Source organism: Manis pentadactyla, chromosome 10 (genome assembly GCF_030020395.1).
Source record: "Manis pentadactyla isolate mManPen7 chromosome 10, mManPen7.hap1, whole genome shotgun sequence".
In the NCBI taxonomy this organism is placed as follows: Eukaryota; Metazoa; Chordata; class Mammalia; order Pholidota; family Manidae; genus Manis; species Manis pentadactyla.
The window spans coordinates 5,784,505-5,808,369 of record NC_080028.1 but is presented as its reverse complement, the minus strand read 5'-3'; the positions used below and the strand labels follow the sequence as shown (position 1 = coordinate 5,808,369).

Sequence of the window (23,865 nt, the reverse complement as noted above, 5' to 3'; positions counted from 1 at the left end):
CAGACCCCTTGAGGAGTGAGGTGCCAGGCCTGGAGGCGAGGGTGCCTGAGATGAACCCGACAGTACAGGGGTCTGTGAGTCTCCCAGCAACAGCGGGGGTCACGGGCACCGGAAGGGTGGGGCCTTGGGGAAGGAGTCGCGCCTCTCTGGGTGGACGTGTTTCCGGTGCTGTGCCCAGGGGTTGCCGTGGCTCCCCACAGGGCAGGCGTCCAGCTCCACCCCCAGAGGCTCTGATCCCATGACCCTGCCCGCCCACGCATCGCCCTGTCCCTACGAAGGCCTCGGTCAGGGCTGGCTCACTGCCCGTCTGCTGCTGGGATCAGCTGAAGCCAGCTGTGTAGAGGGGTTAGCCACCGGCTCTCCTGGCCCAGCCAGGGGACTCTGACCTCTGACCCTCCTCCCCCAACTAATTCCTGAGCCTTCCATGGCTCCTTCACTTTGGGGTAAAAGCCATGCTCCTTGTTAGGGCCCTTTCACAGTGGCCCCGGGGCCCTTACTGCTCTGGTCTCCTGTGGCCTGTCATGGGACTGTCAGCTGGCCTGGGCCCCTTATCACGCCAGAGCAGTGAGGCTGCTCTGCTCGTGAAGTCCCGTTGGCAAGTGGGGGCGGTCGGGTAAACAGCAGCTTTCCCGGCCACTCAGCCGTGAGTGGGGAGCAGGGGTTCACCCCCGTCTGCCATGTGCCAGTGCCCAATTCCTACCACCCTGCCTCTGCACCTCTGCCCAGCCACCCCTGCTCTGCCTTGGCTAAGCAGACACCTACTCCTGAGAACTGTCTGCAGAGGGCGTGCTTACCCGCATGCAGAGATGGGCACTGGGCAGGGCGCTGCGCCCAGGAGTGCCCAGGCCTCTGAGTGGAGTGGGCTCCGGGGGACATGCTGGTGGCTGATGTGACAGTGACAGTGGGTGTGGGGCCTGTGAGGAAGGCAGCAGGGCAGCCCTGGAGGCCGGGACTGCAGCCCCAACAAGGGAGTGGCTCCCGGGCCTGGGTGTGAGGGTGAGCGGGAGAGGAGGTCTCTCTCGGTACCTGGCCCTGCTGTCTATCATGTCCAAGGGCAGAGACCTTGGCCCGGGACCCTCAAGGGCAGGCCTGGCCCCCGGGCAGCGGTGGCGGGTGCTGCACTCTGCCTGTTTAGCCCGTAGCCGGCTGGCTGTGAGGCTCACTGGGCCCCTTGCTGACCCCAGCCCTGCTGTGTGGAGCACCAGGCCTGGAGGCTCCCCACCGCCCCACGGGCTCCATCTGCCTGGAAACGCGTCCCTGCTCAGGGGAATTTGCTGTAAGTGTTTGCTAGTGGGACAGTCTTCTGGAGGCACCTGGGCTCATGATTTCAGGGGCAAGGTCCTCTTACAGGCCTGCCTGGTGGGTGGGGTTTCCACACCGGTGCTCCGAGAGCAGGACCTTGGGGCCTGAGGGATGGTGCCCTGCAGCCCGCAGCCCGCAGCTCGGGGTGGGGACAGAGGAAGGAGAGGAGGCCGACCGTGAACGACAGGAGCAGACCTCGGGAGATTTCTCCACTTGGTTGGAGGATCTTGAACCTCCTGTCCACCCGAAAGGACGGCTGAGGTGCACAGTAGAGGGACGGCAGGAGCAGGAGGCAGTAAGCCCTTTCCTGGCCGCCGACTCCTGCCTTTACTCTGGCTGTGAGGTGGGGGGGATGCTGAGGGCAGACAGAGTGGGGCTGGCTGCACCCCTCAGTTGAGGCAGTCCTCAGGAGAGAAGGTGGGGTCACTATGCCTATTTGGCAGAAGGCTCAGGAGGTTGGGGGAGGGGAAGCAGCCTGAGAAAGGTGACCTGTCTGGTGACCCTTCTTCGGTGCCCTGCTGCCCTCCAGCGGGTGTGACTGGGGGGCTTGGGGGCTAGACCCTTCTCCTCAGAACACCCACCAGCAGCAGCCATGCTCTCTGAGCCCTCATTGTGGAGGTGCAGACTGGGGGACCGTCACCTCTCCTGGAAGAGTATGGTGTCCTGTAGCAGGGAGAGTGGGATGGTGGGAAGCTGCACCAGCCACTCATCTCTCTGAGCCTCAGTTTCCTCATCTGTGAACTGCATGGCAACCCCTGCAGGCCTCTGGGAACATTAAATGCGTCGGAACTGAGCCTGAAGGCTGCTCAGTAGAGCGGCAGCCTTGCTCCAGATTCCTGATGGCTGCCAGGGACAGAGCAAAGGACAGGACAGATGACAGCCTGGGGCAGAGGCGGCAGCACCCAGCACCTGTGTGCACCCAGGTGGGGCCTCCAGACTAGTCACCCCCACTCCCCCCCTACTCTTGGACGTCCTGGGGCCAGGACTGGGGCAGGGTGAAGCTGGCACTTGGGAGCCTGCATCTGCCCTCTGTCCTCCAGTTCTAGATTGTACACTGGCTGGGCCTCCGGGGGGAGTCCAGATCGCAGGCATCTGGCTGGCCTCTGCAAGGCGCTTGTCCACCCTGCTGATTCTCTGGATCTCCTCTCTGTGGTGTCAGCCCACATATGACCTGAGCAAGGTCAGGCAGGCCCCGGGCTTCTCACCTCATGGCCTGGACTTTGCCAACAGGCTGTGCTCCCTGCACAGCCCTGGTTCTGCCCATTCTGAGGGCCCTTGTAAATGCCAAGGGGCTGGGAAGGAGAAGCAGCAAAGACTGCTATGTGCTCAAGCACCTGCTGTGTGCCACATCTCAAGGGTCTCATGCCAGCTGCTTCAGAGTAGAAACTACAACCCCCTTTTGGCAAGAGAGAAAACTGAGGCTCAGAGATGTGAGGTAACTCACATAGTGACTGCGGGGCCGGGACGGAACCAGGTCTGGCTCCAGAGCCTGGGCTGGGGCAACGGACTGGAAGGGAGTCCCCATTAGCAAAACTCCAATCAAGTGCCTCTGCTCTAAGAACAGAGGCACAGTTCTTAAAACAAAGATGCAGCCTGGCTGAGCAACCTGCAACTTCCCAGCCTCTTTGGGACAGACCAGGAGCCTCGCCACAGGGAGCCCTCGGCTCTGGCTACTCCTCCGTCCCCAGTCAGCTGCCGGCTCCCGGTCTGCGGCCACTGCCCGGCCTGCTCCTAGTGGGAGCAGGCTAGAGAGAAGCTGAGAGGCAGGCAAGGGTAGGCTTGAGGGGCAGGGCAGCAAGAAGCGGTGGCCCGCCACCTGCCCGGGTGGGTGGGGAGGGGACCGATGGGCAGGGGACCGAGGAGCCTGGCGCTTCATCTGTGTCTACATGCTGGGGCTCCTCTGACGGCTGTGCACAGCGGACTGTACTAGAGAAAAAGGATGCCCTGGGCTCTTTGGGGTGCCTTCTATTTGTGGCTACATCAGACCATCAGTGTGATCACTCTAGGGCCCTGGTGAGTGTGCCAGGGCAAGGGGGCCACGCCAACCAGCAGAAACACCAGGAGTGGGTGTTGGGGAGGGGCAGTTAGGTGGCAGGGGCATTGAGGCCACATCCCGAAGGGCTTTGGGACCCATTTGGACTGAATCCTGAGGGGCCAGGGCACCTAGGAAAGGGTAAAAGCAGGCCAGGGAGGGGCTGGAGCAGGGAGGGCTGAGGCCCAGAAGGAGCACGTGGGGGTTGAGTGTGCCCAGCGGCCAGTGAGGGCGGGACAGCGTGAGGAGCTCGCCCCCTGTGTTCAGGGCGAGGACCGGCTGGGTGGGAGCCGCCGGCCCCCGGAGCCTGGGGCAGGCTGGGGGATGTGTCACTGGGAGGTTGGGAGGGCCCGGCCACCATTCAGGCGGCATTTAGACAAAGCCTGAGAGCCGGGCCAGCCACCGGGAAGGATCCCTTGGTGCCTCCTTGGGCCGCTCTGAGTGATGAGGCGCTTGTGCCAGGTCACTGCCACAGCAGGTCCTTGTCACAGACCCCGGAAGCTAGAGGCCCTGGAACTGCTTTTCTACTTTACAGCCTGAGGGGGGAAGGGACTTACCAAGGCCATCCAGGGGCAAGTGCTGAGGCAGGCCGGCTGTCCCCATGCCCAGCTCGCTGGCCCCCTCGCCTAGCTCTGTGGTCTGAGGTCTGAGTGTGGATTCCCCCAGGAAAGCCACAAACACCTGCCCCTGGAGAGCCATGTGACTGGCTCAACCCCTTGCCTCCCCGGTCTGGGCCGCCTCTTCCGGGAGATGGAGACGGCACCGTCCCCCCCAGGTCCTCAGGGAGCGTGCCCAGCCACCGTCTGGCCACACTGCCCCTTCTGGAATACCACTGCCTGCTCCTCGCATCACAAGACCCCGCCCTCTGGGCTCCAGCTGCATCCTGTCACCCACGCCCTGCCCATCCACTGGCTTCACCCCTCTGCATTCTCTGGTGGGTGTTGCGCACCCTACACCCCCGCCCACGGCAAGTTCTCTAAACCCAGCAGCTGGGCTTCGGGGCTGTTGCTCTGAGCCCACTGCTCGCACAGCAGCAAGGACCCCTCCCCAGCTCTAGTCCTACCTCACGGAACCTTCCCCAGGGTCCTGCGGAGGCCGTGCCCCTGCTGACCTCCTCTAAGGGGACAGGGCACATGGGACCTGCAGACAGGAAGGGAGCATGTCCCCAAGCTCCAGATGTCACTGTCCCAGTGGTCCTTGCCCTCAGCCTGCCCCCCCACTTCTGGGGGCTGAGGAAGTGGCACCCAGAAGTATGCCTTGTGGTAGCTGTGCCCCTGGATGTGACGTCTCCCAGGGCTTCTACACCTGAGATGGGCCCGCACACAGGCTAGGATCAGAATCAGATTTCATCTGAGGCCCAGACAGGGGGGAAAGCTACAGGGTCTCAGGCTCCAAAGGAAGCCGAGGGGCTCATGGCTGAGGGCTCTGCGCCTTCTCGGGGCAGATCCCAGATTACTCCGTCCAGCCAGGCTTCGTTCCCAAAGTGCCAGGGCCCAGGGGCCAGGATCCCTGGCTCTGCCCAACTCACAGGGGGGCTGAGAGTGAGCCACACCCTTCCTCAGCCTTAGCCCCCCATCTGGGGCTGACCAGTGCCCTGCTGTCACCTTTCTCTAACAAGCCCTGCTGGCACCTTGCCGCCACCCATACCCCATGATATAGCTGAATCTCTGTGATCCACCCTCCACCAGCCCACAGGGTGTGGAGGTTAGTGTGAGAGTGAGGGTGAATATGCATGTGACCAAACTAAGGACAGACGCTCAGGGCCCCAGCTGGGGGCCCCAGGCCGTCAGAGAGCAGCTGCGCTTGGGCCAGCTCAGCACAGGGGTGGTCTGACCACCTGGTTCTTCCTGCATGGCCGCCCATGCCTGGAGCTCAGCCCTGTGTGCAGGGAGACCTCGGCATGGCGAGGGCGCCTGCCCAGGCCCCAAAGTCCACCACCCTTTCCCTCTGGCCAGGCCTCCCACTGGGTGCCTGGCCTGGGGAGCTGCCCTGTGTCTTCACCTCCCTTGTGGCAATCCGCCTGAGCCCCTTCCCACTGCCAGGCTCACCCAAGCTCAGGGCCCCACCTTTTCTCTCCCAGCCGGACACCCGCCTGTGTGAAGGGCCAGCCGTGAGGCGTCACCCATCCCTGGGCACCTCCTCCAGGAAGGCTTCATTCATCCTCTCAGCCACCCAGCCTCCTCTGTGCTCCTGCTCTAGGCACGGCCCTGTGCTGGGGCCCAGGTTCCAAGTCAGGGAGTGGCAGGAAAGGTCCAGTTAGGTGTGGGTGGGACTTTGCCAGGTAGAACTGCCCAAGGTGGCACCTGGGTAAAGAGTGGTGGGAGGCATGACCCGCTGAGGCAGGAGCCCGGGAGGGGCTGCAACCGCAGGGCTGAGGGGCAGGTGCAGCGTGGCTTCCGGGGGACTGACTGTTTGGGTCTGGGACTAGGGGTCGGGGCAGGTGGCTTGGGACACAGGTTGGTGAAATGTGGAGAGACCCAAGGGTCCTGGAAACAGTGGCTGCAGAGAAGAGGCGGCAGGTGGGTGGCCCCTGGGTGGACAGAGGAGCCAGGAGTTGGGGGAGAAGCAGGAGGGAGAGTGTGCTGAGGGGAGCGGTGGCATCGGCTCCACCTGGCAGGGTGGCTGTGCGACTGAGTGAGAATGGGAACAGCACGGGGCTTAGCCTGCACCCGCCAAGTGTCAGCCATTGTTAGCATAACTGCCCTATTCTCCCTGCTTCCCAGGCTCCCAGGTCTCCAGCCTCCCCGTGCCCTTCCTGGAACCCGCAGCAGCTCCCCTTGCTGAGCGCTGCCCCGAACCAGGCCCCAGGCTCGGCACCTCCCGTCCTCTCTCTCCTGGGTGCCCCTGGGCTGACTGGGTGAGTGTTATGGTACCATGCCCATCCAACGGAGGGGAGCCTGGGCTCAGAGGTGCACAGGTGCAGGGGTGCAGGGGGATGGGCGGGTGGCAGCTGTGTGAGTGCCGGGAGAGAAATCCCTAGCTACCTTCCTGGGCCTCGGTTTCTTCATCTGTTAAGTGGGAGTTACTTTAGCACCAACTCTCAGGATGACTGTGAGGTAAGAAAGGCTGGGGACAGTGTGAGGCCCAGAGAAAGATGGGGCTCAAGGTTAGCCCTACCAGGCTCACTGGGCCTGGAGCCTCTGCTCCCCTGGGTGTGGGGGACCTGCGGTGGGCTGGTGGGAATCTGCTGTCCAGCACCCTCAGGGCCCACAGGCCACCTGGACTGGAGGCTGAGCCCACATATCTGAGCCATAAGCTGGGCCTTGGGCCTGCTCTGCTCTTGACTTAGGGCTCTGGATTTGAGGGTCCATAGGCCTTGGACCTTGGTCCCGAAGACTGTTCACTGATCGCACGGCCTGGGGGGGTGTCTTCCCTTTGCAGGGCTTCACCTCCTCATCTGTAAAGTGGGACAGCTGCCCCACGGGGCTGTGGGAAGACTCACTAGAGAGGGCTGCCTGGAAAGCACTTTGCAAACTGTAAAGGGGCTTAAGTATGTTGGTGAGGAGGAAGACTGAGGGGGTGGGAGCCGGCGCTGACCCTGCCTGAGGAAGCAGTGGGCACTCACCCCAAGGGGACTGCATCCCACACCTGCAGTCCCTGCCCTGAGCTGGAGATCGGTGGTCCTGGCAGTAAGCCAGTGCCGAGGGCAGCCTGGGCTCTGCCTTGGGGGAGCCCACGGTAGCTGGACGACCTGGGAGATTCCTCCCAGCCTGAGTTTGAACTGTCTGTGGCCGGCAGAATAATAGCCCCCAAGAAATATCTGTGTCTTAACCCTCCTGTGGCTCTAGGTGGCAAAAGGAACTTTGCAGATGTGATTGAATTAAGGCCCTGGGTTATGTGGCCGGGCCCAGTGTGGTCACAAGGGTCCTTACAAGTGGAGGAGGGGGGTCAGAAGAGGAGGGACAGTGGAAGCAGGTGGGAGACACCACACTGCAGGCTCAAAGGAGGCCAAGCCGAGGGGTGGGGGGGCTTCTAAAGTGGGGGAAGGCAGGGAAGCAGCCTCTCCCCTAAAGCTTCCAGGAAGAATGCGGCGTTGCTGACACCTCGGTTTTCACCCAGGAAGCCCCAGGCCGGTTCTGCCCCACAGAAGGCGCAGCTCTGCTGTGAGCTAAGGACTCGGGCTGTGGGGACGGGCTGGCGGCGTGACGGGCAGCCAGAGCAGCTTCTGTCCCCAGGGTGCTCGCGGGTCAGGGACTGATGAGGACCTGGAGGTGGCACTGGGGCTGCCTGCGGCTCACCGGTCTTGCTGTGAGCGGGGTCCCAGGGCCCTGTGGTGAACTTAGCTGGGTATTCGGGTGTTTTGCATAAGTAAGTTGGCCAGATAGTGGAAATGTATCACATCAACCTTCAAATCTAAACATTTCAACTGATATTAATGGAAATCTAAAATCTAAAATCTCATGGTTACGTATTCCGAGGCCTCTTTAAAGTAACCCTAACTGCTGCACCTGTACTCAGCCTGTGCTCAGCGATGGGGGTAATTATAACCAACAATCTCTGTGTGCAACTGTGTCCCCAAGGGTGGGCAGGACCCTTCGGCCCTGAATGGCCCCAGGCCACCATACCGCAGAGTACCCGCTGTCCCCCAACTCCACCCTCTGGAGGTTTCTGCTATATCCACACTCTAGACTGACAATATTGTGTCTTTCTGCCTGCAGGGGCCTCGTTCCCTTCCCGTGGAGCCGGAGTCTAGGCCTGCTTTGACTAGCTGCATGGCCTGAGCACTCAAGTGGCCGCTTGGCTCCTCGGGGCCCTGTGGCCTCGTATGGCGCCTCCGGGAGCCACAGGAGAGGGGCCAGTGCCGGACTTCGCCGTAGGACTCCAGTCACATCTAGTGTTTGTGTTTCTAAGCTCGGGAACCTCGTAAGCAAACTGCCTGTCCCTAGGTAAACGGGGAGCAGGCAGCGCCCAGGAGAGGGGCCGGAGGCTCGAGTGTGCCCAAAGGGCCCGAATTTTAGTTCTATGTTTTGTGTCCTCTGCTTTTTTGCCTATGTCCTGCCTCTTGGCCATGTGAAGAGGTGGCACTGCTATTTAAATGACTTGTGGACATCTAAGGAGCCTGTGGCCTCTGCAGGCTGGGCACAAATATTTTTGAAATAATTCTGAGTGCAACAGCCTATGAGAGCTTATAAAAGCTAAGCTCTCATCTCCACCTGGGGAGGTGAGCTGGAGCCCAAGCTGCAGTGAGGAGGCCACTTGCCCTGAGCCATGGACCAGGTGGGGTGTCCCCTGGGCCTGCAGGACCAGTCTGCTGCTGGTGTGTGGTCACTGTGGAGTGGTGAGGAGGGCGTGTGCTCGCGGAGCCTCACGGGGCTGGCAAGAGCCGCTCTGCACCCACTCGTTTCCGGAGGGGAGAAGCAGTCCTTGCTCAGCAGTTTCCAACCTCCTCTCCTGTCCAGCCTAAAATCAAGCCGGAGCTGGCAGACTCCTGCCAGGCCACCTCAGCCACCAGGTGGGGCCCACCATGTGCCCTGCTCCGGAGCCCTGTACTGTGACTGCAGTGGCACTGCTCACATGAGGCCATCCTGGGGCGCTGTGGCCCCGTCTCCTCTTGGGATCGACCCTCGTCTTTCCCCTCGCAGGGAGCTGGCCACGGACCTTGTGTCTCACCTTCCTCACCTGCTTTTGGGCCACAGAACAAGGTCCTACCCCCTTGCCTGCTCTACCCCAGTCCTTTCCCAGGACCCCACACAGACTCAAGCAGCCCACCAGCCCCACAGTGCACTGGGATAAACTGCCTGTGCCCCTTCCCACAGGCCAAGGATGCCAAGCAGCCTGGATGCCCACCATGCAGGCTGCCCCCAACAGGAGCCAGGCTCTGTCCAGCACCAAGCAGAAGGGGCACGGTCATTTCCCTCATTCTCCATTCCTCGCCTCTGTTAACATGCATGGCTTGGGGGCAGTCAGGCCTTACTGGGGGCTCCTAGTTAGGGCTTGTAGTCCATGGGATCCTTAGTCTACCACATGCTCTCAGAGGAGGCAGGTGCTAAGAATTCTGAGCTCTTGAGAGAGAGGCTCACTTTTCAGGAAGCCTCTGAGGATGGTACCTAGTTTCAGGCATGAGGCCCTGGCTGTGGGTCCTCATCCCCCATGTAAGTGTTGTGGGGAGACCAGAGGAGGAAGAGGTCTCTTTCGTCTGTGGGGCAGGACAGGTTCTAAGGGCTGGGTGGGGGGTTTTTATAACCAGATATGGGAATGCAAGGGAGGCCAGCCTTCATCCACCTCCTTGGCCCTCCTAATACCTCAGAGTGCCCCAGTCTGCTCCCCCAGCTCTCCCCCGAACCCGGGGTGAGGGCACCTGTGGTCTCAGAGCTTCTCCTCACCATCCTGGCCCTGCTGCAGGATCCGGCTCTGAGCCATCATCTATTGACTTGAATTAGAAACAGCAAGTACAGAAGCCCTCTCTCTCTCTCTCCCCCCACGCCTACCACCCGCCTGCTTGATGCCAACCCAGCTTGGGTCTCTTCTACCACCATCTTCTTGCTGGGAAGGGCACAGGGCACCTGGGGGCTTAGTTCCTGGTGCTGCCTGGCTCTGGCCCAGCGCAGCAGTGCCCACCTCTCCTAGTAAGTGAGGCCGAGGGCTGTAGGCCCTCTTAGGCCTCAGCATGGCTCTAGAACACTGGCAACTCTGAGGTTTCTACCAGCCACCTCTCATCACCTTTCTGGAAAGATCATAGCACTGACTCACATCTTCCTGGAGGGTAGTGGATGCAGCTGCATTCTGGGCCCATGAAGTCCACCCCCTGGCAGTTTCCAGCCCTTCCCAGGCCAACCCAGGTGGCTCAAGTCAGCAAGACAGCCCTGTCCAGGGGACTTGCAGAGAGTGGGCTTCTGGCCCGAGCTTGTCCCGTCCGCCTGCGCCACCAGAGGTGAATCCTCTGGCCTCTCTGGACCTCAGTGCTCTTGTCTGAGAAAGGGGGCTATTCCTGTCTTGCGCAGTGTGGACTTCGGGGTTCACAGAGTGCCATCAGCCAGCCTATGACCTCCTTTGCTCCACAAAGCCCACTGGGGAGGGCAGGGCTTATAAGTCTACTCCCCGGCATCCCTGGCATGAAAGGCCCCACTTAGACCCCCCTCCTCCCTGGAAGCCTGGGCTCCTCTGAGATCCATATGAGGGTCATGAAAGTAGGGGACCTTCAGGCTCTGACTTCCATGGTCTTGTGACCTGCACACTTAAGATAGCCTGCATGACCATGACCTCTGGGCTAGGCTCAGCTATGCAGGGTGGTGTGTGACCTCGTGCAAGCCAGGGCACCCCCAAAAGCCTCAGTTTCCTCCCAAGACATGGAAAATGCACTGCCCGGCCCACAGCTCCCACGGTTGGCATAACCGATCAGATTGCCACGGAGAAGCTGGTGGCCATGCCAGGTGACCCTGCAGCCGTGCTCTGAAGCCTCTGGGGGAGTCGACTAAGGGGCAGAGAAAGGAACACATGAGGCAGCCTTGCTTTTCTGTCCCACAGACTGAGCCTGACCAAAGGGCAGTCACTCTCTCCTCCCCTTCTCCTCACGCTTCCCAGGATCTGCTGGCCAGCTCGCCTCTGGGGCCACCTTCAGTGGCACTGGTGTTTCTAGGCAGGCCTCCCTAGAATCTGGACCAGACCAGGGGCAGTGCTCAGCATGACATCACATGGGGCTCCCCGCAAGGCAAGTGGGGGCCGGAGGGGGGACCACAGAAAAGTGGTCTTGGGCTGGGGTCATTCACAGAGTTGAGGGGCTTTGGGGGCACAGGGGCTGAGTGAGCCCTGCTTTCACCTGGGCCTGTAGATGACCTTAGTTCTCCCCTCTCTGGGTAGCAGATTTCCCAGCTATGAAGTGAGCAGGGCAGACTGGATGCCCCTGAGATCCCTCAGCCCCAACGTTAGATGTGTTGTTTTTTCCCTGGATGCGGCTTCTCTCCTGGGCCGGGAGGCAGATTAAGGACTGTGTTGCCCAAATCCGTGTGCTGCACTCACACCCTCCTTTGCTTTTGTGTTTCAGTATCACTTTTTGCTGATCCTGGTATCCTAACTGCAAATGTGGACATTTACTTCAAGTCCTGGGGCTCGCAGCAAATGTCCCTTTATGTGCAGAGATCACTAGACATTGGCTCTGGGCTCTTTGCTATGAACACACAAAGAAATACATGTGTTTGATGAATGGTAAAAACTTCAAAAAGGAAAAAGTGAATTCACATCTAGAGAGGAGCCCCCCACACTCACACCTGGCACACGTGAGTGCACATGTGTGGACAGGGCACACACAGCCCATAGACACACCCTCACAGCCTGACACGCTAGCACACACACAGACGCCCCACACCAGCACACATCTGACACACGCATGCGCGCGCGGACAAAGGTGTAGGTACAACAAAGGAAGTGGAAGAAAAGTGTTACCCATGAGTAGCCGCCGTTTCACCCGCTTGTCCACATCAGCTACTGACGTGGCATTGAACTGAGAGCGCTCAATTGCAGCCTCATCCTTCTCTAAAACACAAGTAAGGGACAAACATGGACCGGTGGTTAATGAGAGCCCACTTCCCGCGGCCCGAGACAGTCAGCCTCTCGGCATGGCGCACACAGAGCCGACACAGCCGGGCTGGCCGGCATCCTCGCCAAGGGCTAATCCCAGGGACCTCCGAGGTGGTGTGTTCAGGGCAGAGCGAAGAGGCAACGGGGCAGGGTGTGTGTGCAGAAAAGGGGACGACCACAGAAGGACACAGATGGGACACAGGGCCCATCTGCAAACAAACAGAGGAGGAGGCTGAGTTCAGAGCAGACACTGCCCATCTGAGAGGGGCCACAGAGGCAGACAGCACTGCCCGGCACTCGGCAAGACATGCTGATTACAGACACCCCCGGCTCAGGCTGGAGGAGCAGGCACAAGACAAGGCATAGGACAAGGGGACAGGGCCACGGGGTCTGGTGCTGGATGTGCCTGGACAGCAGACATCCTGTCTCATGGGTGTGAAAGTGTGCCAAACACTCATGCAAAATTAAGGATAAAACATACAGAGGAACAAACACACAGAGCAATGGATTCAATCTAACAGACACAGAGAAACCCGGGGGTCAATTTGGGCAGCGCTGGTTGCCTGCTTGTCTATAGAGGATTAGAGCAAGACATTCAAGTGCTCAACAAGGGGTTGCAAAGGTGGTCAGTCATTTTAGGAGCGTGCAGAGAAGGACGGTGGGCCAGGGGCATTCTGGCTGCATGGCACGCAGCTACGCCACGATGCTTCCCATGGAGGAGCGTGTGGGGTTAGCTGGTTTCTTTGCTCGGTGGGAGATGTGTGGAGACACTTCCCCAAGGGGGGAACCTCAGCAGCAGTGAGCAAAGGCAGGTGAAAATTCTGGCCAGCAAGGCGGGGTGAGTGGGGAGCAGGGGTCCGGGGGCTGGGCCCGGAGAAGGATTTCTAAGGGGAGGGAGGCAGGAGTGGGGTGAGGGAGGAAAGTTAGCGTTAGAAAGTAGATCCGAGCAGGGACCTTCACATGCAGAAGACACTGAAAGATAAAAAAATAAGAATGGATGAGTCAGGTGGACAAAGACAAGATATGTTAGACGAGGCTGGGTGTGTGTCTGGCCCGCAGCTGTTTGCGCCGGTCCGGTGGCCGGCAGAGGCGTCTCCTCGCCAGACGCAAACGCTGAGGGAGACCCCAGCAGACAAGACAGGCAGGGGGCCGCTGGGCCCAGGAGGGCCCCCGGCACAGGATGGTGGAGACAGGGCGAAAGGCGGGAGAGGAGGTTCTAGATGGGATCAGGCTGCAATAGAGGCACTGGTCTGAGACTGGGTTTTGCTTTGCAATTGGTTTGGTTGTTTGGTTTGATTTGGTTTTTGGCTCTGAAAATAATTAATGAACGTCAGTTATCAGACAAGACAGGCAATCAGGGACCATCAGCAGAAAAGCAGGAGGAATGAGATAAAATGAAACCAGAAATGGCCGCCTGGGAGGAGAGACCACACAGAGGAAGGGGGAGCCGCGCAGCAGCAGCAGCAGCGCCTGGACGGAGGGAGCGCTGGCCCCGGCTGGCCTGGCCCCCCAGCTCCCAGGGGGCCGCCGCAGGGGACAGACGGTAACAGCCAACTCCATGTGCCACAGCTTTGCTTGCTTGCCAACCCTTTTGTTACTAGAAAGTCCCTCAAGAGACAGCTTCAGAGTTGATCATGAGAACGGGGCTTTAAAAAAAAATCACCATGATAACTGACTTGTGGTTTATAAAGTTTGCCAGCGCTGAGGAGAAAGAAGAGGATGGACAAAGTTGGATGGGCACCAACTTCGGAATTCCTCTTTCTTTCAGTTAAAACACTTGCTGTCACTTTCGAGTGGGGAAAGGACTAGTGACCATGGCATGGGATGACCGCACGTCCTCCGAGTGCCCCCTGGGAAGAGGGTCCAGGAGGAAGGGCGTGCCCGAGCTCAGATGGGGACTCCAGGTAACAGGCGAGGCGACAGAAGGGGCATCGCTGGGGAGGGACTGCGGTTGGGGAGGAGGTGTGCCCGGGAACAGAGCGCAGACCCCGCCTGCGGTTCACACCATCGTCTCCCCTGGTGTTCCAGGCAGGGAGGGCTGAAAGCAGTTTTCTGAGCAGACCTCTGGGTTTTCCGACTCCAGAGGGTACCCGCGTCACTAAGGGGCCCCGGCACAGGTCACAGGAGTCCGCGGCGTCCCCACATCAGGGGAGGAGACCCTGTGCTTCAGGAGCAGCAGCTGCCTGCCTTGGGACATGCACCTTCCTGCTCCCCATGGACCACCTGCCTGGGGGTCCCCCCACCCCACACTGGGGACGAGGACCCACGGAGCACCCACCGTGACACTCTGCAGAAGGCAGAGGGGCTTGGTCCCGGGGGGTTGGAAGCCCTGTGGGTAGTCTCCCCAGAAGGCTTCCCTTGGAGTTGCCTGCCAGCCCCATCAGCACGGGGGAGGGAAGAGGGTACCCCTTTTCTCATCTCCTTTAAGTTTCCTTCTTGGAAACTAGGACATAGTGGGGTGTTGGCCAATGTCAAGGGAGCAGGGGGCGCAAGGGGGCTCGTGAGCGGCTAAGGTGCCTACTTACCGATGCATGTCCGACCGTCAGAGTGGAGGGCATACTTCTGGTGGCAGCCACACATGGGGCCCGTGTCCGTGTCCTCGCAGCTGTGCTGGCAGCCTCCGTTTCCATAGTTACAGGTTACTAGTCAGGCCCCAAGTGAACATATGTATGTATAAACAGAAGAACAACAAAATGATTAGTTTATTGGTGTTGGTTGTTTCTTTTAAGGGATTGGGGAGGAAAGTGAGGGCCTAAGATGACTGGGGAATAGACACACACTTCCCTGGACTTCAGCCCCACCGGTGTCTTGGCTGGAGTCGCTCACTCCCTAGAGGCAAACGGGGGTGGGGCAGAGAATGGACTCTTGGGTGTCTGGGCTGTGAGCAGGGCTGGCAGATAGTGGAGTTCTTGGGTGGTGCTAGTTGAAGAAAGGGATGCTAGACAACTTCATCATTCCTGGATTGCAAAAGACACTTTCCAATAGTGTCCCTTGATGGGGCAAATGCCTGTTACCACCAGGCATGCTCTGCAAGGTGGGAGGAAGGTGGGGGGCCCAAGGTGGGAGAGGACAGTCATTTCCTTAGCTCTTGCTTATGTCTCAGGGTGTGTGGAAGGATGTCCCCACGGAGGTCTATTCTCTGCAAGTCCCAGAAGCCATCTCAAACTCTATCCCCTCAAAGCCCTAATCATCCCAAGGCAACGTCCAAACAGACAGAACATATGCAAATGAATGTCATCTCAGGAGCAGTTTTATCTAAAATGTTACAAGGTTTGCAATGCCTGTGGCCTGGAGGAGCTGGTGAGCTTCAGCCAGAGCCTTAAATGTCTTACAGCATCTACAACCTGGGCCAGCTGAAGAGGGGGCTGAAAAGGAGCCAGGCTGAAGTAGGAAAAATGGTAAGTCCTCGTTTATTTACAAGAAAACACCTGTTACTACTTTCCAGGGTGAGGCATGTCTCTAAAGGAGACCCAAGATCTCTCAGGAGGGGCTCGTGCGGCCACGCTTTGCTCTGCTGGTGAGACAGCGGGGTGTCTGCTGTCTACATGCAGATGGTACAACGGGGCCTTGAGGACAGGGTGGCTTCTTGGGTACTTTAACCATTTGTCCAGAGTTCTACCTACACTCTTAGTTTACTTGGCAAAACCCTTATGATGATCAAATATGCAAAAATAAATCTCAGACCAACCATGGTCAGAGGGGCTGGAAATTTCAAATTGGCAGAGTCTGGATTAGTGCCCTTCTATCGGGTTACCCACGAACAGGGCTGGTACCAGAGGGAAGTCACTTGGCAGCAAATCCCTGGTGACGGATCCCCAGCACTTCAGGACTGAGTCTGCAGCTGCCTGTCCTGGGCTCCCCTCCTTTTGCCAAGAGAATAGCACGGAGCCTCGGGGCGCCTGCCTGGAGCGGCGGTGGCCCTATCAGCCTGGACACATGCAGTCTCCCCACCACGTGAGGAGGACCTAAAAAGAATGGTTCCTGCCCCGTGTCCCAGACGTGGTCCTCAATGACTGGAGGGCCTGCTGGGCTGCCTTCTCCAAGGGAGCTAACGGCCATCCGAAGGAGGGACTCGACTACCAGCGTGACATTTCAAGGAACTGCAAAACTGCTTCAGGAATCACGGCTGGACTGGGAGCACAGAACCTTCTGGCCTTTTCTCCCAGGAGTGCCTCGTCTCCACTCTGCATTCCCAGGGCTCACATTCTCTCATCTCTGAAACAGCTTGTCTCTCTGCCCAGGAAGAGGCCCAGGGAAGTCCAGGGATCCTGGGGGCTGCTGCTTAGCCTAGATCCCAGGTGAGGGGAGAAACCCGAGCAGAGCCTGAGCTTAGGCTGGACATCATGTGCCTTTCCAGCCCGAGAAAAGCCCCATTGCAGAGTGGGCAGGGGTGGAGCTGGGGAGAAGGCAGGGAGAATCCTGCGCACAGTTCTCTCCGAGGTCTGAGCTCCAGGAGATGGGCCGTGCCCTGCAAGTTACTCTAAGGAGGATACAGGCCGGCTGGAGGCAACTTGCAGGAAGGCCTGGGTCCACCGCTCTCTCCACGCAGGCAGTTGTACATCTCACAGACCCTGAGGGCTGAGCTTGTGAGCACCTGGACAGACTACAGCTTGTGCTCCAAAATAGACACTGGCACCCCAGGATCCAGAAAGACAGAAAAGGCTGGGAAAACCCTCCTTTGGCCCTGGAGTGGGTCCTGGTCTCTGGAGGGATGAAGAAGTTTGGTGCAGAGGTCCTGTGGCCCCGCTGGTCCCCTGAGGCTTGCTAGCTCAGGCCTCAGCCCCCAACCCAGCTCCAGATTTACAATTTCCTGGCTCTCAAGTGACCTCAAGAGTTGGAGGGAACATCTCAGAGCCATTTTTACGCTAATTCTGCACATTAACCACACAGAAGGAATCAGGGCTGACTAGACGGACAGCCATCTGTGCCCTCCTGTGAACGAGGCAGGGCATCACCCAATCCTTGGTCCTGGACTCTCCACATGCCCTGGCAATACCCAGCCACCAAGCAGAGAAGGTGGGCAGCTGTGTCTTTTACCAGCAAATATTCTGGGCAAGGGGTTAGCTCTCCTCTCTCTCTGTCCTGCTGGGGTTGGGGGAGTCTTAGCTGCTCGCAGAGCCCCACCCTATCTCTGCCTTCTCTGGCCAGGGTGGTCTCCGGGGAGATGTTCTCTGACAAACTGTCCCCGGGAGCACGTGTCCAGAACGAATTATAGAATCAGGCAGGGAGTCGATCAGTCCCAGCCACTCCCCGGGGCTTGCGGCTCGCTGCAGCGTGCAGCTTAGGGCATGGCCAGGCAGGTGTCGCATGTGCTTTTCTTCCGTGGGCTGAGCTTGACAACAAGCCTTCCCACTCCATGTATGCTTGTCTTGTCCTTTGTCCTGAGGAAGCTCAGACTGCCTGATGGGAGGGCTGGGAAAGTGGAGCTATTCATTTTCTGAAGGTTGCCATGTGGCAGGAGATTTCTCTGCAGCTACAGGACTCCATCTGGTGTAGTGAACAGGAGGGCCTGGCTGGAGTCCCAGGGCTGGAGCTGGGCATTTCCCAGTCAAGACTGTCCCTGCCCTTGGTGACAGAGCACACGCTTACGTTGGTGACCTCCAGGGAAGACTAGGAAGCAAGAGGGCGTCTGGCCCACATCTCGGACCAGACCTGGGCAGAAGGAAGCGTCCTCACTGTGGGGAATGGACACAGCGTGAGTGGGGGATGTAGCACGAGCTCCTTGGAGGAAGGACTGTGTCTGATGCCCGTAGGTCCCCAAGACCCTGGGTACTGTTCGAAGAGAACATGAGTTGGGACAGGTACGGCACGTGCCCAAAGGACAGCCGAGGACAACTGAGAACCGCGGTGACTGGGGACGGTGGACTGACAAGGGTCTTCTCTGGAGTGAAGGATGGGAAGAAGGGCTGTTTTCCTGCCAAGAGCTGGCCAGCCCCAGGCTCCTGTCTCAGCAGTCGTTTGGGGCTGCTTCACTGCTGGGCGTGGGCACCTCCTCCACACCACCTCTGGGCATCAGAAAGTGGGCCTGGCATGAAGCGCTTGCTTATGGCCAGAGGTGGGAAGGGCTCAGTCTGCCTCCCTGAGAGCTTTGCAGGGACAAGGCGAATGTCACACCAGTTTGGGCATTTTAGATGCCCAGGGGGCAGAGGCCACCTCACCATCGCCCACGTAGCTGCTCAAGGCCACATGGGGTCTGAGGTCTCTGAGGACGAGTGGAGTGTGTCCACCCGCTGTCCTCCAGGGTCCTGACACTGCTGTTTGCTGGCTGCCACTCCTACTGGACAGCCAGTGGCCACACTAGAGGCCACTGCACACTAGAGGCCGCCGCACACTAGAAGCCTGCAGCCGACCTCCCAGCCGCTCCTGTGGCGGCACCTGTGGCACCATCCACCGTAGGCCTCACAGGGGAAAACTGCCAGGTGTGACCTTTGCTCCTGGGAATGCGGCCAGCACAGCCTGGGCTGGTTACCCGCCTCCCCCAAACTGAGCTCCTTTCCTTCTTTCTACCATCCTGGTACTAAGGGCCGCCCTGGCCCCCCGGGAACCCTGAGCTTGTAGCCCTCTGTGCCCCAGTCCCTCAGCTCCTGCTGGAGCTCAGGCTCACAGCCGAGGGGCCTCTGGGGGCAGCGAAGGGAAGGGGTCACAGGGAGCACCGGCAGGGCTACACTACAGGGCCTACGGAAGCTCTAGCCTGACTCCGGGCTGTGTCGGTGGTGTCATGGCAGGTGGGGGACACCTCAAGCCGGGGGTTCCCAGCCCTTGCCCCCCATGCCCTGCTCTTCTCTCCACCCCAAGGGGCTGAGAGCCCTCCCTGGGCAATGCCCAGCAGTCTGGACAGACCCCCCACCAAAGCAATGGCAGGAGACGTGTGGGGATGTCTGACCCATTTGCCTCCATCTACCTACGTGTGCAGTCCTTCTGGTTTTGGGCAAGGTCAAAGCCGGGCCGGCAGTCGCAGGCTACCCCACCTTTGGGTGTCTCCCGGCAGATGTGGGCACAGCCATGGTCTTTGTTCATGCAGTTCATACCCTCTGGGAAGAGACAGACAAGGGAGGGGTTGGGAACCGGGGAGAGAGAGGGAGAGAAAAAATTTCAGGCTGGGAAGAGCTAGCCAGTGAAATGCCACAATCAAATGGAGTGAGCTTGGGGTGCCATTAGCACACACAGTGGTGCATGCCTAGCCATCCAGATGGGGATCCCTTGGGGGAAACACGGTGCCTGGGTCTAGAGCCAGGCCTCACTCTGAGAGCCACACTATAAATGACACTGTGGGACCCACGGAGGCAATGCTCCTGCCCTTGGTCAGATTACAGGGTCTGGTCTATGGAGCTGCTTTCAAGTCGGACTTTAGACAGTTTCCCCACTAAAGCAGGTGTGGATGGCACTGCAAACGATGGTGCTGTGTAGTACCTAGTTGGTACGAGGATGCCACGTGCCCCTGTAAGGCAGGCGGAGCCTTCTGTTTTGGGCTGGGCCTATAGGGGGCTGGGTGGGTGGGCTGCAACCCTGAGCTAATGCACCCTGGCTCGCCTCTAGCTGTCACACCTGGGGGTACCTTTGGTCCACTTAGCCACTCTGACTGCATTTCTACGCAGGCCTGAGGCTGCCGCGCTGGCCCACTGGACCTCAGGGCAGCAGAGGCTCCACCTCGCCATCCCCTTGGCCATGTCCTGAACTACAAGCTACCCGCAGAGGGGGCCCTCGCATGTATCTCATTGCAGTGCTCCCAGGACCCATGGAACTCTGACCCCCGAGTGCAGCACCCCGTGTGATCTGCCGCTGGCCCCCCACCCCTGCACCGGCCCCCCTCGGCCCTCGTGGAGCTCATTTCAGGTCCAGGAGCATATATGTTACCGTCCTCCCGATCTCAGCCTGAGATCCCTGCTGGTTGGCAGGTACCAACTGCTAAGCAAAAATATTCCAAACCCCAGGCAGCTTTTTCTCTGCAGCCTCATCTTAAAGGAGCAGTGACTGACCTCCAGGCCCTCTGGACGGGGAGCCTGCTACAGGGTGCCAGGGAGGGGCCACCCCGCTGCCTGCTAAGGTGCCCCTACACTCTGTCTACAGGGGGCTTTTTAAACTCTGGAGTCTCGTCTACGTTGGCCCTGCCTGGCAGCTCGTTCTCCTGGCTGGTCTCAGAAGCCCTGCCCCTCACGAGACCATCCAGACTCCAAGGCTCTTCTCCAGGCTCCCAGGGCCCCGGTCAAGGCGGTGACAATGTCCTGTGCATGTTCTGGGACCCCTCATCCTCTAGAAGGTAAACACCCCCTTCAGAGAAGGAGGAGACCCTTCAGGCTAAGACATCTGCCCCAAGGCCTCTGGTGCCCTCAGGGGAGCCAGGGCTTGAGCCCCCATCTCAGACTGCAAGCCCGCCATCCTGCCTCCATGGGGGCCTTGCTGAGGGCAGAGCTAAGCTGCCCACGGGCTTCAGGGGACGGACTGTGGACCATTCGAGCCTCTGGACCCCACGCCCCACCCGTCAGTGTGAGCTGGGGATTGCGCTGAGCCGGCGTCCGGGCCCTCTCCTCAATCACCCTGAGCTCCTGAGACCTCCCCCTCCCGCCCACAAGGCTTGCTCTCTCCCCTCTGACTGCCTGGAGCACCTCGGACCCCCTGCATTGACCCCAGTTGATGTTTATCTTCAGGGTGACTGGTGAATGAGTTCTCAGAATTTATGAGGTTGTCAGGGGTCGAGTGAGAGGCTGTAGGTCACAAGACCATCAAGAGGCTCAAGGCACATGGGAGAAGCGCTGCCGTCTGCCCACAAACCACCGAGACCCGCCTTCCGAGACCGGCCAGGAGCTGGCCTTGGGCAGAAGGAAGGAACCCTGCAGACAGGGACACACAGGCGGACACATCTCCTCCCCAGAGGGCTCACCGACCTCCGTTTAGGTGACACTAGCTCAGGCTTGACCCCGCCACATTAAACAAGGGTGTGGGGCAACCGAAAATTCGCAAAGACTTAAAAACACAAACACCCTGGATGCCACAATAAAGATGAAAATAAGTCTGGAACTCAGTAACACAAAAAAATTGAAATGAATGAAGGCCTGCACTTTGCTCAGCACGCTGACCTCTGGTTTCATCTGATTTTACTGCCTTTTATTATTTCTTCACCTGCGTTTTCTTTCTCAAATCAAATTGCCGGACTGATGCAGAGTATGACCAACTAACCAAGAACAGCACAAGCAAAGCATTAAAAGGCCACGGTACCTGATGGGAAGTTACAGTCCATATGGAGAGACCAGCCCTTTCTGCCCACTAAGCTCCCAAAGAGCATGTATGCATGACTGCAGAGTGGTGTGGGAGAGGACAGCAGTGCGCTGAGGGATGCCTAGCCAATGGCAGGGGTGGGGATGAGGCATCGGGCCTGGTTTGCAGTGGCCAATTTCTGTAGTGTAAACACTCCAACTGTGGCCGATTTCAACTACCAGGGATGTTTCACGGAAGGTGGAGCTGGGAAAGACATGCACCGCCAGCTCTGATGAGCCAGTGTGAGCCAGCCTTGGCACATGGCTGTTTTAGAGAGGCAGGTGGGAGTGGGTATGAGTCTGGTCTCCTTAATTGCTGTATGTCTTGAAGAAAGTTGCTTTACTTCTTGAGCCTCATCTGTAGAATGGGAATGGCAATCTCTGCCTCATGGACAGGGATGTGCAAGATAAGGTAGGTGTTTGATAACAGACTAGATCCTTCCCAGGGGGTACCGACATCTGAAGGCCGGTGTCTTCTGCAGAGCTGGAGAGAGTGCAGCTCTTCATGGGCCCTGTCCAGGCTTGTACGTGGTGAGGGAAGGGAGACTGAATTGCCATCAGCGAAGAATCACAACTTACAGGAAGCCATGCTAATCATTTCCGACCATAAATTTGTCACTGGGGAGCTGATGCGGCCCTGCGCCTTGGACACTAGATAGGCAGTCAGCTTCAGAAATCACTCCGCCTCCTCCCACACCATGAGCTTGCCGTCAAGTAGTCTTTCTGAGTCTCCAGACGTGAATACTGAGCCAAGATGTTGTCGTTTTGCTGGCAAGGGACAACCTGGAGGAAAATCTCCTATTCTAGTCCCAAATCGGTGCGGCACTGAGCAATGGGCCCTGGAGCCGGGAAGGTGGGCCCAGCCCCCACAGCCACTGGCAGTCACAAAGGCCTCGACTTCAGTCCCCTGGACTGGGGGGTGGGGAGGGCAAGGCCCCCACCTTCCACCTGCGGCTGAGCTGAGGTCATGTGACCTGCTCTCCTCGCTCAGGACCCCCCACAGCCCCGGAGCCCTCGGCCGCCCACCCAGCAGCCCCCAGCCCCTCTTCCTCTCCAGCTGGGGGTGTGGGCAGGGCTGGGTCATTAGCTGGGTGGGCTTCAGGACCTCTCCACATTTCTGACAGTTATCGAGGAGCCCAAAGAACTCTGCTTATGTGTGTATGTGTTATAGCTGTTAATATTTACCATACTAGAAATTAAACAATATTTATTAGTTTATAAAAGTAGAAATAAAAAACCTGTAACATGCTAGTGTGAATGTATTTTTTATTAAAAACTACACTTTCCAAAACAAAGGGGAGTCAGCAGAGGGAAGAGTCCTCACAGAGGAGAATGGGGGTGGGTGTCAATTCTTGGCCATACAGCTTGAATCCCTGGGGGTGCAGCTGGGCCTGAAGCCATGGCCCCTGCTTCTCCAGGCACTTGTCACCTCTGGCCTCTGCTGGGCAGAGGGGGTGTCTCTGTGGGCTGTGCCTGCCCCACACTGGATGCTATGGTGGGGGGAGGGGCAGTTGAGTGGTAGTGACGCCCCAGAGGCCACTTGGTTCTGTAAGGCTGAAAGCCACCCCGTCCCTCCTCCAGGAAGCCCCCCTCGGCCCCCAGGCCATCCGTCTGGATGCCTGTGTTCGCCTTGCTCACAGCAATGATGTAACATGTTGCTACTCTCTGCTCTCCATGTGCCTGACCTGCCCCGAGGCAGGCTGAGCTCTGCGCGGTTTCAGTGACCTCACCATCCAGACAGGTCCTGCCTGGGAGGGGGACGCACTGTGTCTCGGTGGTGAAGGGGGTGGTGAAGGGAGGGAAAATGGAATAGGCTTGCCCCTCCTCCACGAGGGCCTGGGTCTCATACCCTCGCAGCCCCTGTCCTGGGCAACAGGCTGATGTGGAGTGAGCCGCTGGGAACGGCAGCTGCCAGCGGCTATGCTTGTGTGGGGCTGGAGGCCGCTCAGCTTGGGTGCTTCCACGGGCACCTTCTCCCTGAGACGGTGGCATCAGATCCTTGTCATCACATTTGAAATGACCCTATTAATGACTCCAAAAATGGCTACTGTTGCCCAGCCTGGGAGGCAGGGGAGACATACGATTTCCTCTGTGCTGGTAATTCAGCTCCTCACCAGCCGTGGGCACGGCGCCTGCATTGCCCTCCCCTCACTCCAGGGCAGCACTGGCCCCTAGGCCACGAGGAGATAGGCTCCGTGGCTGGCAGAACCACAAGTGGTCAGGGCTGGATGGGTCCTTGCAGTCCATCCTGCCTGTCCATCTTACAGATGGGGAAAATGAGGCCCCGGTCACACAGCAGGAGAGGACAAGGCTGCCGGGCTCCCAGCCACGGCTCTGCTGCCCTGGGGTCACTGTGCTGCGTTTGGGGGGCCCAGAGAGCTGACTGGCAGCAAGCATTTCCTGGATAAACAGAACTGGGAAGTTGGCAGGGTTAGTGTAATAAGTGGTGCCTGTTACTATTAATTGCCCACTAGAATTGAAGACCAATTTAGGCGCCGCATCCTGGGTGAGGCTCTCTGGGCAGCTTCTCACCAAAGCATGTAACCCCAGCTCCTCTCCCACCATCCACCAGCCGCTCACCTGCAGAACCGTGCGGCTTCTGCAGAGGCCTACCTCTAACTGCCAGGTCGCTCCCCTGCCCTTTCCAAACAGCGTGAGGTTCCCTGCAGCCAAGCTTAGTGACGCCTGGGTCTCGGACCCCCCGCCTGCTTGTCCTTGGAGTCCCCCCACCGAGCTGCTCCACGAGAGGTTGTGGCCTCTCAGCTG

At 59.0% G+C, this 23,865-nt stretch overlaps 1 protein-coding gene across 2 annotated transcripts in view; it reads right to left on the bottom strand.

Annotated features, from left to right (window-relative positions):
• Positions 1 to 23,865, bottom strand: part of SCUBE1 (signal peptide, CUB domain and EGF like domain containing 1) — a 122,562-nt gene that overhangs the window by 40,172 nt on the left and 58,525 nt on the right. The window contains exons 5-7 of one of the 2 annotated variants that reach the window (XM_036931446.2): positions 18,754 to 18,879; positions 14,374 to 14,490; positions 11,714 to 11,803 (exon numbers count right to left, since the gene is read on the bottom strand). In XM_036931446.2, coding sequence (XP_036787341.2) covers positions 11,714 to 11,803; positions 14,374 to 14,490; positions 18,754 to 18,879 — 333 coding nt within the window. The remainder of the gene's footprint in view (positions 1 to 11,713; positions 11,804 to 14,373; positions 14,491 to 18,753; positions 18,880 to 23,865) is intronic. The other variant, XM_036931447.2, reaches the window with a different exon arrangement.